Genomic DNA, 16,611 nt, shown 5'->3' with positions numbered 1-16,611 from the left:
ATGTAGGGCTATTGGTTTAGCCAACAGGCAGCTTAGGATTCCTCCAGGTTCATGTCCCCTCTTGCTTCTCTAGGCCCAGTCTCCCCTGACACATTTTAGAAACAACCCCATGGTTGGTTGGCTCCAGAGAGGATGGAGCCAGGGACCCGTTTCTCAGGAAATGTCCCCGTTCCATCGTTCCATCTAAAGCTAGTCCTGCTGAGAGCTTTACTTCTTACCCTGGCATGCAAGGCCTGTCCAGCACAGCCTGATGTTGAAGCAGCAGCACAGTCTGGACTTTGAGTCTGTTCACTGTGTCCTCACCTGCCACAGCCTGGAGCACTCCTGCTGGTCCTTCAAAGCCCTGCTCAAAGGCTCCTTTCTCTGCAAAGTACTTGCCCATGTCCCCCAGGTCAGTCATTTAGGAAATAGTTCTGTATGGGGCTTGAACCCAGGGCCTTGTGCATGCTAGGCAAACACTCTAACATTGACCTTTCCAAGACTTGTTTTTGGGACAGGTCTCACTCTGTTGCCCAGGCCTCAAACTCCTGAGCTTGAGCTCTCCTGCTTCAACTCCTAGGTAGCTGGGACTGCAGCTGTCTGGCACTGTTCCCAGCATCTTTCTTTTCTTTTTCTTTCCCCCTAGCAGTGCTGAAGATTGAACCCAAGGCTTGTGCATGACAGACAAGCTCGGTCCTCAGCCCAAGGCAACAATTCTTGAAGCTCTACTCTGTTCTAGGCACTGAATCTCAGAGAACATCAATGATCCCTCCCCCTGGAGTCCCCACATCCTAGGTGGAAACATGTTACATCTGATCTCACGTGTAAACCATTACAGGAGCCACAGCCACCAAAAGCAACTCTCGAGCTACAAGCATAGAATGGCACGCACCCAGCCTGGCTTGAGTTGCTGGAGGAGACTTTCCTGAGGCCTTGTCACCAACCTGAGAGCAGAGGGAGATGCTGGGTGTAATGGTAAGAGAGCCTTGGCACCCTGTGTGAGGGCCAGGGTGGGTGAAGGATCCAGGGCCTTCTCATTGGAGATGCAGCTTAGGGACAGTAGCCTCCAAGGCCTAGAGGAGAGCCATCTTTTCTCCTGTAGGCAGTGGGCAGGCTATGAAGGGTTCTGAGCAGGTCACACAATCTATTGCAATTCTTCAGAAAACTTCAGTTCCTTCTGGCTGCCATGTGGCAGCAGAGACCCCTGCTGGTATTGCAGATGAGCCCAGGTTTAATGGGGCTGGGGACTCCCTTACATGCCAGCCAAGTTCCCTACTCCATTGCTGCAAGCAGAAGCCATCTTGGTCAGTCTGTCTGTCTTCCACTGCACTTACTCAGGCAGGTTCTGCATGGCCTCTGGTAGCAGTGACTTTGTTCTTAGGTCATTTGGTGAGGACTCTGCAAGTCTCTGAAGATTACAACACCATGGGAGCTTGGGGTTCTAAAAGGGAGATGTGGGCCTCCCTGCTCTCAGATGTGCAGCCCTGGGAGCATTCAGAGGACGCTGGGTTGTTGGTCTTCTGCTCCCCTGGGCCTCACCCACCCCCCAGCCTCCAGGAGGGTTCTTCTTGCCTATCTCTGAATCACAGAGCCAGGGATCATCCCCAGCTTCTCCAGGAAACTGTTAGCATTTCTGTGAAGAGCCAAATGTGTCCTGGTGGGACAGGCTAAGAGGAGGCAGGACACCATCTAAGTCATATTCTTGTCAAAACTGTTTGCTCTGAATTCAATCAGGAAATAAAACAGGAACCAGATGTAGAAGCACAGGCCTGTAATACCAGCACATGGGAGGCAAGTCATGGCCAGGCTGGGCTGCACATGTCTGTCTCAAAAAACAAAACCAAACAGGTAAGTTCCAACTAAGACACTTCAGAAGATGCTTAGGCACGTAAATTGCACTGTCATGAAAAACACCACAAAGGTGAGGCAGCTGGGGTTGATTCCAAAGACTAAGAGAAACTTGGTCATTGAAAGCAACAAGTGGCTCTAACTGGACTCTGATGGACCAGGGAGAAGTTGCAGGGGACATGACTTGGGCCACCTTCAGTACCTTAGGCTCCAAATGTCCTGGGTAAGGGAGTGCTACCTGGAACACTCCTTTGTTTTTAAAATATTTATTTTTATCTCATGTGTATGAGTGTATTGCCTGAATGTATATAAGTGCCCCTGTGTTGTGCAATACCCACAAAGGTCAGAAGAGGGCGTTGGATCCCCTGGAACTGGAGTTATGGATGCTTGTTAGCTGCCATGTGGGTGCTGGGAACCAAACCCAGGTCCTCTGCAAGAACACTGTGTGCTGGATAGCTTTAGTGTCAACTTGACACACCTGGGTTGAGGGACCCTCAGTTGGGGAATTTCCTCTATTGGACTGGCCTGTGGCCATGTCTGAGGGGCATCTTCTTGATGAGTGATGTGGGAGGGCCCAGCCCACTGGTGCCACCCCTGGGCAGGTGGGCCTGTGTTGCATAAGAAAGCAGGCTGAGTAGGGGCCAAGGGAGCAAGCCAGTAAGCGGTGTTCCCCCATGGCCTGTGCTCCAGCTCCTGCTTCCAGGTTCCTGCCCTGAGTTCCTACCTTGGGCTCCCTGATGACTGCGACCTGGGAGATGTAAGCTGAATAAACCCTTTCCTCCCCAAGTTGGTATTGGTCAGAGTGTTTTGTCACAGCAATGAAGAAACAAACTAAGACACTCAGTGCTCTTAACAGCTGAGCCATCTCTCCAGCTCCTGGAACATTCTTCTGTGATAGAAGTATTGTGATCAGGCAAGAGGAGATACATGCTATATTTTGGGAGGGTCCCTTCACCACTGTACCAGGCTGGCAAGGTGTAGAACCCCACATTCTAGACAAACCCCTATTTTTAAAAATAAATCTTAAAAAAATTTTTTAATTTTATGTGCATGAGTGTATTGCCTACATGTAAGTATACTCATGTCATGTAATGCCTGTAGAGGTCAGAAGAGGGTGTTGGATCCCCTGGAACTGGAGTTACAGTTGTTAACCGCCATGTGGATGCTGAAATCAAACCCGGGTCTGCAAGAGCAGCCAGTGCTCTTAACCACTGAGCCATCTCTCCAGCCCCCCCCCCTTTTACTTTTGATATCAAGAGATCAGGACCCTCCCCCAGGCTGGATCTGTCAAGGTCCACTTACTCTGCAGTCAAACGCTTAGAAGTGCTGAGAGCACCTCCAGCCCCCAAATTCCCAAGGCCCAGGAGAGTAGAGCTGGACTGTTATCTGGGCTGCTAGGTGACCTGTGTCCCTCAAGTCCAGCTTGGCCTATGTGATGGTTTGAATGAGAATGTCCCCCGTAGGCTCCAAATATTTGGAAATTTGTCCCCAGTTGGTGGCGCTGTTTGGGGATGGGCTTTTAGAGTTCTTAAGCCTTGCCAGATTTCCAGTTGCTGTGTTTTCTGTGCCTGCTTGAAGATGTGAACACTGCTTTCTCCCCAGTCATCTCTTGCCACCATGCCTCCCTGCCATGATGGACTCTGATCCCTCTGGAAACCTAAGTTCGGATAAACTCTTCCTTCTATATGTTGACTTGGCCATGGTGTCTTATCACAGCAACGGAAAAGTAACTCGTAGATAAGCTGGTACCAGGAATGGGGTGTTGGCTGTGAAGAACCTGACCAGGTGGGTTTTTGGAGGAATATGGAAGACTTCGAAAGTTTGGACTAGAAAAGCAGTTGAATGCTGTAAGTAGAGCTTCACAGGCCATTATAGTAGGAGTCTGGAAGAAAGTAGTACTGGAAACAGTGTAGTTCCAGAGGGAAATAAGGACTTTAAGTGGCAACTGGGCTATTTTGGCAGGGTCTGGCTGGAATATAAGAGCTTGCCTGAGGCTAAGTTGAAAAGTAACAGGCTAATTTCTTTGGAGGAAATTTCCAGACAGTCTAATGTTGAATTGGTGGTGTGGCTGTTAATGGTAAATATTATATAGCTCTACAGTGATAAAGAGCAAGAGGGGCAGAAAGAAAGAGAGAACGTACAGTTTGGAAAAAAAGAACACTAGGAAGATTAATGTTAGAGCCAAAGCTGTGCTCTCTTTGATAAGGAAATTAGGATGTTTAAGGGAGGTCTAGAGATTTGCACCTAAAAAAGGAAGAGTCCCTTCAGGGTAAGACCATACCCAACTAAATCTCCAATTTGTGAAAGGAAAATATGGGAGGGGTTTTCTGCTACTAGGAAACCACAGCATAGAAAAGGTGCTGGTTATATGGCTGAAGTGAGCAGGGGTCCAACCCAGCCTGGCAGCTGAACTTGGCAGTGTCATTTAAGTGGTGCTGGCTTCAGATGCATGAAATATCCAAGCGTGAAGGGGTCACTGTTTCTTCCTCTGGCGTTTCAGAGCTGCTAAGGTCAAGCAGCATGCAGCAGGGGTGTCCCTGCATAAAGAAAGCCCGGGCAGGCTATTGCGTGAAGCTGTGAAGGTGAAGTTTGGCAGTGGAGGCCCTAGGACGATGTTGGAAATGCTAGAGCTGTGAGGCATCTGTCAAGGAGAGCTGCATGCAGGTAGCAGCCCAAGAGAGATTTATGTTGCACGCAGCAAAATTAGAAGAGCTGAGTCATCTAAGCCCTTTGGATAAAAAGACACAGAAGTCAGATATGGAACTACCAGATTTGGTGTTTGCCCTGTTGTTTTCTGGTCTTGTTTTGGTCCAGTATTTCCTCAGTATTCCCCCATTCCTCCCTTTTGGAATAGAAATGTGTATTTGGTTCCATTGTATGTTGAAAGTATGTAATTTGTCTTCTGATTTTATAGGGGTTACAGTTAAGAGATTGCCTTGAATCTCAGATTTTGGACTCTGGACTTTTGAATAGTATTGATACTGATAAAGACTATGGGGACTTTTCAAAGTGGACTAAATGGTCATGAGGTATGGGGGCCAAGGAGTGGAATGTGGTGGTTTGAATAAGCATGTACCTTATAGGTTTGAAGTATCTGGACATTTTGTCCCCAGTTGGTGGCACTGTTTTGGGAGGCTTTAGGAGGTGTGGCAGGCTTTGAGCATTTAAGCCTTCTCACATTTCTAGTTGCTTTGTTTCCTGTGCCTGCTTGACAATGTGAACATTTTCTCCCTGGCTACCTCTTGCCACCATGCCTCCCTGCCATGATGGACTCTGATCCCTCTGGAAACATAAGTTCAGATACTCTTCCTTCTATAAATTGCCTTGGTCATGGTGTCTTATCACAGCACCAGAAAAGAAATACAGCCTCTTTGTGTATTCACCCATACCTTTGAGTGACTAGTGAAATGCTGGATGCAGAAAAAGCCTTGGCCCAACACATCAGAAAACCACTTATTCTTCAAGTCAGCCTCAGCTGAGGTAGGTGAAGGAAGGTGCTAACTAATCAGACCCAGCTACAGTCAGCCACCCTAACAAAGGCATGTTGAGGGCAAGTTGCCCTAAGCATAGGGGTCTGCTTACAGTTGAGATCTCACAACAAAGGGTCCAGCTGGGGCCAAGCTGGGGGGCAGGGAGGGATCTGCGTATTCCTGAGCCTGTGGTCACTGGCAAACTGGCTGGGTTGGGCCAAAGGAGGAATAACAGGAGTACATGGCTCCAGAGCCTGGCCCAAGAACCTTCTAAATGGTACATTTCTATCCCTGAGGGGTGGCACCTACCTTGCCTCCTGCCTGGTCAGTAATCAGGCATCCTTCCCACCTGGACTGGACTGCTCCTGCCTAGACTACACTGGGTGATGGAGTTCTGGTTTCTGCAGCCTTGTTCTGAGACACCATGCTTCCTGACTTGTCAGACTCATTCATTCCCTGCTGGCTCCCTGACCACAGTGAGCTCTGCAGGCAGCCTGTGCAGCCCTACCCCTGGCATGGCGGAACACAGGCTGCTATGTATGCCGGGTCCCCTTGACTGCTGGGCACCTTGGCCTGGAAGGACATGCATGTGATTCGTCTGTCCTCCTTAGCTTCCATAGTGCCAACTGAACACAATGCTGTATGTTTCCCTAATTGACAGCAAACTGCCCAGAATCACAGAGCTGGTGCTCCACAGAGCCCCAATTAACTGAAGCCCTCAAATCAGCCTGTCTCCCAAAAGCTTCCTTTAGGGAGGGGGTTTGGCTGGTTTTTTGGGATCATCCGCTACCACCCTCCTTATCCCAGCCTGGACCACCACACTACAATAATGCCATGAGCCCTCGTACACGTTACCTCATTTATTCTCACATCATGCCTGTGAGGTAGGGAGGGGCAGGGTCTGTCCCCATTTTACAGAGGAGGAAGTTGAGGCACACAGAGGTCAAGTGACTTGCCCAAGGTCACAGAGGGGCAACCAAGCTGAAATGCGGCCCCAGAGCAGGCCCTTGCTTTACCTGGGGGACCCCTGTAGCATGCGCTGGACAAGAGGATGTTCCCAATGCCCTAGAGTCGTATGCACAGTATACAGCAGCCCCTGGTATGCCAAACTGTCTACTGGGTTCTGCCCCTGCCAGGCGGCCTGTCCCAGTCTTGCCCTCCCTACTCCGCTCTACAGGCCTGGGCCTTTGCAGCTCAGGGCTCAGGACACCCTGGGAATAGGAGTGGGGGACAGGAGAGAGAGGAGGATTGGGATAAAAATTACAACAGAACAAAAAACTCAAGAGGCTGGGCTGACGGGTTGGGAGGGCAACCAAAAGGGGGGGGGGCTGCTTACACACAAGGTATATATTTTTACACACACTTGTACACACACCTAGATATAGTACATGTAAAAATATATGCTATTCACACACCTGCCTCCTGCCAGGTGCGCTGGTGGGCGTGGGTGAGCAGATGGGCGTTAAATATACACTCTAAGGTCTATGTGCATATGTACACATACGTACAGACACCGCCACCTGCCCCCGGGACTGGACAAGGGTGTGGCCAAGGACAGATACCCCCTGGAAGCCACTCATACATTTTCTTTTGCTGAAGAAAGGGGCTGGAGTCTGGGGATGGTAACTATTTTCCCCCAGGACCAGCACTTTCCTCATCTGCTCAGAGGCCAGTCCAGCCTGACACTGCCTAGGCTGACAGATGGCAGCAGAGGGAGGGCACCTCATCTGTGCGCGGGGGCGAGACTATGTGTGAGCACTTGGGGAGGGACAGGGGAGGGAAGAATGCATGTCCATCTCTCTGTCCTCTAGGCCCTCAGCCCCAAAGGACTGTGAACCAGAAAGTTGCTGGCCGTGATGGTGACCCCTGTGTGAGCTCTGAAGGGAAAAGTGCGAGAACAAATTTCCAAGGTCAGAGTGGGTTGTCGGAAAGGGAGGGACATGGCAGGGGCCCAAGGCTGCCCTTGGACTGTCGTCGTCTTGTAAACAAGCTAGTTTAAGTTCTCATCAGACAGAACAGGTAAAAAGACTGCATCTGGAGGCCAGGTTGGGGCTGCTAAAGTCCAGCCGTCTGGTCCGCCCCAGCCAGCCCGCGGGGGAAAAAAAGATTCTAGCTTTGTGGTTTTTGTTGACTTTTTTGTGTATCAAGTCTTCATAACCTAAAGCTTGAGGGACCCGAGAAAGCCACATTGTGAGCCCTTGTATGCGTCAATTGGAAAGTTGGCTCAGGGTCTCTAGAGAGAATAACCCTACTAAAGGTTGAGAAAATCTTGTTCCATTTGCATTCAGTTTTTTGTGTTTTTAATGACTTAAAATTGATTGCTTCCTCCTCATGGTCTCAGAGCCTGGTCTGGGCCTCAGGGACATAAATCTCGATGCTGTCCGCGCTCTCTGTGGCCGAGTTCTGCCGCACAGACGCTGCCCGCTTGGCTGCCAGGAGTCTCTTTCTGGCCTCCTGACGCTGCTTGTCCCCCACGTCTGAGGTTTTGTCACGGCTCATTGCTGCCTTAGATTTGGCTGGCTTCTTCGGGACTGGAGGGGGTGGTTTCTTCTCTTCCTTTAGTCAGACAGTGAGGAGGGAACAAAAACAAAGGTGCCACGTTTTGTGTGGCACTACCTCCACTATATGCTGGCAGCTGGCACTGCCCCACCTGCCTCCCCGCACCGTGCCAGCATAAGCCACACACACTGGAATCAGGAAGCCACAGAAGCAATGAGAGTGGGAGGAGCACAAGGCACAGGAGCAGAGGGAAGCTTAGACACTCAGTGTCCTAGCAGAAGAGGACAGACAGATCACCATTCCCACCCCTGCCCTTTGTGCCACTGGGAATCCCAGACTGGGATAGGAACTTGCCTGAGTCACCACAGCCAGAGCAGTGACTTAAACTGAGGGTGTCCACCCCAAGTCATATCTCACATGCTATCTTTGCCAGAGAGTTTACCAGGGCCACAGTCCAGCATGATGGACCCCTGGGTTCCACTGCTGTACAGGAGGCAGCCCGAGCCTTATGGAAGAATGGGTGCCACAAGGAGACAGAACTGGGGCCAGACCCCATAGCCCGTAGCAGCAGGGCCCCAGGAGAAGGGTCATTTTGTTGCCCTGACTAGCACTTGTAACCATGGACGAGTCTCTCCCAGGACCCCTTTTCTGGACATGCAGGGCAGGATGGCATGCATTGGGGCAGCCTCTACTACACAGTGAGCAGCAGCATGCTGGATGGGACCCCGCGAGGTGATGGACGTGAGCCCCAGCTCAAAGACGACACATGGAGAAGGGAGCCAAGCAGCACTGACCGATGTGGGCAGCGTTATTGCCGACCAGGAATTTGTCCCTGGACTTCCCCTCCGCACTGCTCCATGCTCACCTTCCTCTTCTCGGGGGTCTCCACCAGCTGCCAGTTGTTGGCCTTGAGGTGGTAGAGCTCATCAAACTTCATGCTGATGTCCTCGATGGACAGCTGCAGCAGGTCCCAGAACCCTGCCAGGTCCTGGGCTGTTGGACGGGGGTTGGCATCAGGGTTCTGTGGGATAGATGGGGGTCAGTGGGGCCAGCACTGCAGAAACCTGTCGTAGTTCCCACCCTACACATGGCCCTCTGACCCACTGGGTGGCAACTCTTGGGGCTGAGTTCTGCTTCCTCCTTTTTTTAAAGACAGGGTCTCCTTGTAGCTGCAGCTGGCCTGAAATTCGCTATGCAGTCCAGGCTGGCCTCAATCTCACTGAGATCTGCCTGCCTCTGCCACCACACCTGCTTGCTTCTTTATTCTTGGTGTCCAGGTCAGGATCCGTGTGAGTGAATGAAGCCAACTCTGGTCAGTGCCAGTGCCATGGTAAGGGTCCCGGGGAACAGTCTCATCCTGAGTAAGCCCTGCACATACATGTGGACTGTGGGCACCACCAGGATTATCCATAGCAGCCGCATGTCCTCCTGTAGTCTAGGCAGGCCCTGGCCCTCATTTTACAGAAAGGAAGTACACTGTTGGCCAGTATGTGCCAGTGAGGTGGGGAGAAGGCAGGCTCAGTCCCAGGTAGGTATGACCATAGAATCCATTCCTGTTGTTTCCTTCCCATGGGCCCTGGAGACTCACTTTCCACTGTTCCCACCCTTGGGAGCTTAAGCTCCTGGGTTGTTGGACAGGACCCTTCCCCCAGGACATGCTGTCCAGGACTCTGCTTCTGCTTCCAGCAGGGCAGGGAAGGCCCTCCTAATGGACAAGGGAGAAGGAAACCCACCAAGCCTAGTCGTGGTATTTCGTTAGTTCTTACCTTGAGAGTCCTCTTGGATATAGCATGGACTATATAAAAGTTAAGTCAGGGTCAACTGACTTCAACTTTATGTGGCAGTTTTATACCAAATTTAGTGTTCCATTTCTGGAGGGCTGCCCCAGCCCTTCCTGTGTTAGGCACAGTGTGTACTGTCACCATCTTTCTACTGCCATGAGGGAGCAGCACCTCCTCTGTGTTATGGAGCCGGTCACAGAGGCTGTAAGGGGCCCACTGGGGTCTGATGGGCAGCCAAGGGTTGGAAGCCCTGAGGAGGAGCGAGAGTCACACTCACCAAATTCTGCTCACAGAGGCCCCGGAACTGCTGGAATTTCTGGGACATCAGGAGCTGGGCACTACCCACAGCACTGAGGACTTTTCCTAAGACTGAAAGAGGTGGAAAAGCACTGGCTTAGCAGAACACAGGGCTTGCTAGGGTAGACAGTGGGACTGGAGTCATGCATACAACATGACACACTACACATACTACATACACACACACACACACACACACACACACACACACACACGCACACATTATTAGCGAATTCTCATTTTATTTACACATTGACCCAATCTTATTAAGGAAAATGTAAATGAATGAGTGTGGTGGCACATAGGTAATTCCAGCACTCAGAAGGTAGAGACAGGAGTTTAGGGGTTTGAGACCATCCTGGGCTATGTGAGACCTTGTCTTAAACAAAACAAACACAACACCAACAAAAAATAATACAGATAAAGTGAACCTCATCCCCTTGTTTCTAGAAAGGTTTTATGGCAATAAATTAGAAAATAGCTTAAATGGGAAAAAATTTCCAAAGAAGTGTAAATTGTCACCATGGACTCAAGAAGAAATTGAGAGGGGCTGGTAAGATGGCTCAGCAGGTAAAGCACTTGCCATGTAAGCCTGACAGCCTCAGTTCAATCCCTGGAACCCAAGTAAAGGTAGGAAGGAGAGAAATGACTTGTCCATAGAGGTGTCCTCTGACCTCCACACTCCCCCCTCCCAATCTCATATACACATACATACATACACACTAATAGCAATAAAAAAACCAAAGTAATTTTTTTTTTTAAAGAAGCAGCAATAATCTGGGTACTCAGGAATAATCCTAGCAATGATTCTAGCACTTGGGAGATCAAGGCCAGCCCGGTCAACATAGCGAGTTCTAGGCCAGCTGGGGCTACAGGGAGATCCTGTCTCAAAAGATCCCCTCCCCCTCAAAAAAACAGCAGTAGCAATTGAGGCTGTTATGGAAGATGTAGAGCTACAAGCTTGGGGGCACACAGAAAAACTGTTTCAAAAGAAGTGACTAAAAAAAATGAACGAATGAAACAGCAGGTAAAGAATCTTCCCAGCAAAGGAGCTTTACCCTATCTGAGAGTGGGTAAAACCACCTGGCCAGCATGAGGGGGCATCTCCTTGGAGAAGGTACAGCCGGGCTCACCTGGTGAGTCTCTTACAAGCCTTCACTGTACACCTGGTGAGGCCCTTACAACCCTTCACTATACAGGCAGTACTATTCTTAGGTTTTCAGGTGCTCCAGAGGTCACACACACACATGGAAAAGAACACAAATGTATTTTAGGAACCTTGCCAGCAGATTCACATCACCAAGGACAGAGAATGTTCATCATTAACACAAATATGAAAATCTTTAACAAGACTTAAGCTAATAAGGAAAATTTCACAACACATAGGAAACACATAGGAAAGTTTCCAAAAACAAATACCCTAACTATAAAGTGTTTAGTCCAGGACTTTCAATATGCCTTCTAGTTTTAAACTCACAGCAGAGATCAGTGAAAAACAACACAAAGCAAGCAAGAAGACAAAATGCAAATCGCTGTTGAGAAAGCTCAAGCCTGAAGCCAGGTGTGGTATCTCATACCCAGAATCATAGCACCTGAGAGGCTGAGGGCAGGACAACTGCCACGGGCTCAAGTCCAACCTGGGCTACAGAGTTCTCAGGTTAGCAGAGACTACACAGTGAGTTCTGAGCTCAGCCTGGGCTACAACAGGAGACTGTCAATAGGACAAAAGAAAACCACCATAAAAACCCTTGAGGCTTGATGTAGGAAGGCTGCTGTGTGGAGTGATAGATGCTGTAGGTCTTAAGATAAAGGTGGTGGGTTTGTGTTCTCCCAAGTGGCACAAAGCTGTGTGTGGCTTTCATTTCAGATAAGAAGGGGGTGGGGACTAAAGCACAGGAGAATGGTCGGGGGGGGGGCTGTCACCTGTACATTATATGCTGCCCTGTGGCTGCCCGAGAAGAAATGGGGAGACATGCCACCCTCAACTGTCCCTAAGGTACCCCCTTCTTCTGTAAGACTTCTTGCCAACCTGGGACACATCTTGGCTTTTCTTCCACAAAGATCTTACAAGAGCCCATCAAGGAAGAAGTCAATCATGAAAAGGAACAAACAGGAGGACAGAAGGAGGAAAGCTGGGTACAAGATCACTTCCCAGAAAACTAGTTAGAGGGCTCAGAGGGCAAGGGTGTAGCCAGCGGTAGAGAGCTTGCCTAGCATGCCTGATGCTCTGGGTTCAATCCCCAGCAGTGGCAGTAGCACCACACACACACACACATGATTAGCTGAATTTTAAGATGTGGACAAACTCAACCTTTTATAAAAAGTGGTGTGATACAGACACAGCCCAAAACTTACAGCAATTACCCAGAAAATGAAATTATAAAGGAGCTACTCTTTCAGATTAATGGGTCCCAGTTAAGTCCAGTTTCCATACTCAGCCACTGTAAGCAGGGCTGGCAGCTGCCAGCCCTTCCACTCACCTAGACGGCTGCTCCACATCTGCTTCCACACTCAGAGCTGATGGCCCTGCTCCCACCTACCTCACCTCTCCCAGATGCTGCCTGTCTCTGCCATGCAAAGAACAGTGTTTCTCTGGGGACAGATTCCAAGCCTTCTTCACCTTCCTAAGGACACCTAGCACTGCTGCATAATGAACCCCCTCCTCTAACCAGGGCATTCTGAGCAACAGGTAAACATGCTGACTGCTGGATTAAAAAAGCACTCATCCACCCTTTCCTTTGGCCTGCATCCTTCCACTTCTCAGTCCTATCTTGCACAGGAGAATTCATCAGCAGAACTGACTGTAGTGGTGGTCTCTGGTTAGTCTTTCTCTCATTCCAAGCAGGCTGCCTGGGCCTCTGCTCCCAGCCATCACCTTCCACTGAAATGACTCTTCAAGTCCCATGCTAGCCATACTAGTAACTGTCATCAACAGGAGTCACAGATGACTTCATATCGCTTTACAGAAGTCTTAGGCATACTGTAGTATATTTGTGCTCATCACGACTTCAAAATGATAGCAATTAAGCGGTTACTGATAGATCTTGTTACTGCATTGAAGTAGTAGAACATGTTCCTCTATCTTAAGTTTAATAATTTGACAACCGCTCCTTCTTTCCTCTCTCTTCTTTGGTTTTCTGAGACAGGAGCTCCCTTTTTCCCCAGCTGGCCTACAACTCGCTATGTAGATGGCTTTGATTGCACAGAGATCTGCCTTTCTCTGTTGGGATTAAAGGCGTGTGCCACAACACCCCACCTCTTCCTTTTTTTTTGAGACAGGGGCTCATGATGTAGCCCAGGTTGCCCTTAAATTCCAGAGCCTCCTGCCTAAGCCTCCTCAGCAATGGGATTACAGGAATATGCCACCAGGTCGAGCCTTGTCAACTACATATCAATCCAACTTCTTAAAAAAATATTTATTTATTTATTTACTTATTAGTCTTTTTGAGACAGGGTCTCCCTGTAGCCCCAGCTGTCCTGGAACTCACTCTGTAGACCAGGCTGGCCTTGAACACACAGAGATCCACCTGCCTCTGCCTCCCAAGTGCTGGGACTACAGGCGTGCACAACCATGCCCACAAAATGAATAATGCAAACAAAATGAATAATACAATAACTGAAATTCATCAAATTAAAAATTGTTGTTCATCAAAGAATACTATTAAGAAAATGACAGCTGGGTGTGGTGGCACACACCTTTAATCCCAGCACTAAGGAGGCAGGGGCAGGCAGATCTCTGTGAGTTCAAGGCCAGCCTGGTCTACACAGTGAGTTCTAGGACAGCTGGGGCTACAGGGAGACCCTGTCTCAGAAAGACCAAAAAGAAAAAAAAAAAAAGTAAAGAAAATGACAACCAGGGCTGGAGAGTTGGCTCAGCAGTTAAGAACACTGGCTGTTCTTGCAGAAGACCTGGGTTCGGAATCCCAGCACCCACATGGCAGCTAACAACTGTCCATAACACCAGTCCCAGGGGATCCAACAGCCTCTTCTGACCTCTGTGGGCATTGCATGACACAGGTGCACTTACGTACATGCAGGCAATACACACATACACATAAAATAAAAATAATAATTTTTTTTTAAAAAGTTAAAAAAAATGACAAAGAAAATGACAAACCACAGATAGTGTTTGAGAATGGTGAAAAATGACTGCAATCACATATATGACAAAGGCCTAGTAGCCAGGATATATAAAGGACTCTTACAGCTCAATAAGAAAAAGGCAAATGATTCATTTAAAAAAATAGGCAAAGGAGCCAGGTGTGTGTCACACATCTGTAATCCCAATACTTAGGATGTAAATACAAGAGGGTTTCAAGTTCCAGGTCTGCCTGGGCTACACAACAAAACCTTGTCTCAAAAAGAAAAACGGTGGGCTGACAAGATGGCTCAGTTGGTAAAGGCACTTGCTGCCAAGACTTATGACCCAAGTTCAATCTCCAGGACCCACATGATAAAGAGAGAGAACAGATTTCTACAAGTTGCCCTCTGATCTCTACACAAGTCATAACATGCATGTCCATGTGTATACACATATGTGCATGCATACACACATAAATAAATGTTATAAAAAGAAAAAGAACAAGTGTTTGGAGGAGAGAACTTGGGTATTTCTCCAAGGAACATTCAGCAAAAAAAAAATGAAGTTCTAATATACGCTACAACACCGACGAACTTTGAAAACATGACAAACTACAAGGTCTGCACTTTAACATTTCACTTATATCAAGTATCTACACCAGGAAGAGTCACAAGACAGAAAGGAGAGGAGAAGTTACCAGGGGCTAGGCAGAGAGGGTAATGTGGAAATGTTGCTTAATGGATGTACAATTTATGTTGTGGAAATAGTTGCCATAGCTGCACAATACTGAATGAAATTAATGCCACTGAATTCTATGCTTAAAAAGTAGTTAAAGACTGGGGGTGTCACTCAGTGATAGTGTCCAATTGAGACCCTGGGTTTAATCCCTGGCCGTTTCTCTCTTAAAAGAGAGAGATGGTCTCTGTGAGCTTTGCACACATGTGATACACTTATATACATACAGGCAAAAATAAGCTGGGCATGGTGGTACATGACTTTAATTCTAGCACTTAGTACAGAGGCAGGTGAATCTCCATGAGATTGAGTGAGATTGAGGTCAGTTTGGTCTATATAATGAGTTTCAGGACAGCTGGGATCACAGGGAGACTATGTCTCAAAGTATATAAATAGTAATAAATAAAATAGAGCACTCACAAGGCAAAGCCAGAAGGATGCCCACAAGTTCCAGACAGTCTGGGCTGTCTCAAAAAATAAAATCAAGGGGCTGGAGAGATGGCTTTGTCGTTAAGAGTACTGGTTGCTCTTGTAGAGGACTCAGGTTTGGCTCCCAGCACCCACATGACTCCAGTTCCAGGGGGTCCAATGCTGTCTTCTGGCCTTCAAGGTTATAACATGCACGTGGTGTACTTATATATGTGCAATCAAAACACTCATACATATAAAATAAAAAGAAACAAATCAAAATAAAAAATTTCAAAAGATACTGGGAAATGAGAAGCAGCCCCATATACAATTGTCTTGGAGAAAACTAAAGAAAGCCAGCACATGACCCAGCAATTCCACTCCTAGGTATATACACAAGAGAAATAAACACATGTCCACACCAACAATTGTACGTGAATGTTCATTTATGATAGCCAAAACCCAGAAATGACCCAAATGCCCAGCAACAGGTGAACTACATAAATAAAATGTAGTATGTCTGGGGCTGGAGAGATGGTTCAGTGGTTAAGAGCATTGGATGCTCTTGCAGAGGACCCAGGTTCAGTTCTCAACACCCACATGGCAGCTAGCAACCATCCATAACTCCAGGTCCAGGGGCTCCCATGTCTTCTTCTGATATTCCAGGGCACTGGCTGACGCAGGTGTACTTAGACACATGCAGGCAGTATACTTACAAACATAAAATAAAATAATGTATTTTTTAAATGCAGTATGTCCACAAGATGGAACATTATTTGGTAACACAAAGAATGAAACATTGTTACATACTACAACATAGGTGACCCTTAAGTGGTCTAAGGACAGGGAAGTGACTATTTGAGGATATGGGTTATCTTTTTGGGGTAATTAAAACATCCCAGAATAAGATGTGATGGCTACATGACACTGTGAATGTACTAAATATTACTGAATTGTACACTTAAAAAGGATGAATTTTATATGTATGCGTGTGTGTGTGTGTGAATTACATCTCAACAAAGCTGTTACAGGGATGGGGCTGTGGCTTAGCGGTCGAGTACTTGTCAGCAATACTAAGGAACCAAATAACAAAGCTGTTGAGGAGTGAAAAAAAAAAGAAAACCTTTCAGAGAACATGAAGGAAAAGTCAAGACACAATGATGAAAAAGAGGAGAGCAGACTGCGGTTGGATGTCTGTAATCCCAGACTTGGGAGGCTAAGGCAGGAGGAATTCAAGTCTGAGGCCAGCCTGGACTACAAAGCAAGACCCCATGGGAAGGAAGAAAAGAGGAGCGATCAACCAAGCAAATCTAACATCTGACAGGAATTTGGGAGAAAAACAGAATAAAAGTGAGCAAGTGTGGGCTGGAGAGCTTTAGTGTCAACTTGACACACCTGGGTTCAGGGAGCCTCAATTGGGGAATTGCCTCCATTGGACTGGCCTATGGCCATGTCTGTGGGGCATCTTCTTGATGAGTGATGTGGGAGGGCCCAGCCCACTGTGGGTGGTGCC

The 16,611-nt window shown here is 48.0% G+C and overlaps 1 protein-coding gene across 6 annotated transcripts in view; it reads right to left on the bottom strand.

The window, feature by feature from the left end:
• Window positions 1–6,142: 6,142 nt before the first annotated feature.
• Window positions 6,143–16,611, bottom strand: part of Dlgap4 (DLG associated protein 4) — a 197,692-nt gene continuing 187,223 nt past the window's right edge. For 4 of the 6 annotated variants that reach the window (XM_008840787.3, XM_017800031.2, XM_008840788.3 and 1 more), the window contains 3 exons: window positions 9,855–9,946; window positions 8,662–8,817; window positions 6,143–7,853 (listed from right to left, as the gene is read on the bottom strand). In XM_008840787.3, the coding sequence (XP_008839009.1) occupies window positions 7,635–7,853; window positions 8,662–8,817; window positions 9,855–9,946 (467 nt within the window). In that variant the 3' untranslated portion in view covers window positions 6,143–7,634. Of the gene's footprint in view, window positions 7,854–8,590; window positions 8,818–9,854; window positions 9,947–16,611 lie in introns of all 6 variants that reach the window. The other 2 variants (XM_017800033.2, XM_017800032.2) reach the window with 2 other exon arrangements.

Source organism: Nannospalax galili, unplaced genomic scaffold (genome assembly GCF_000622305.1).
Source record: "Nannospalax galili isolate Female #2095 unplaced genomic scaffold, S.galili_v1.0 scaffold221, whole genome shotgun sequence".
Taxonomy (NCBI): Eukaryota; Metazoa; Chordata; class Mammalia; order Rodentia; family Spalacidae; genus Nannospalax; species Nannospalax galili.
The sequence above is the reverse complement of the archived record's forward strand: the minus strand, read 5'-3'. Positions and strand labels throughout refer to the sequence as shown.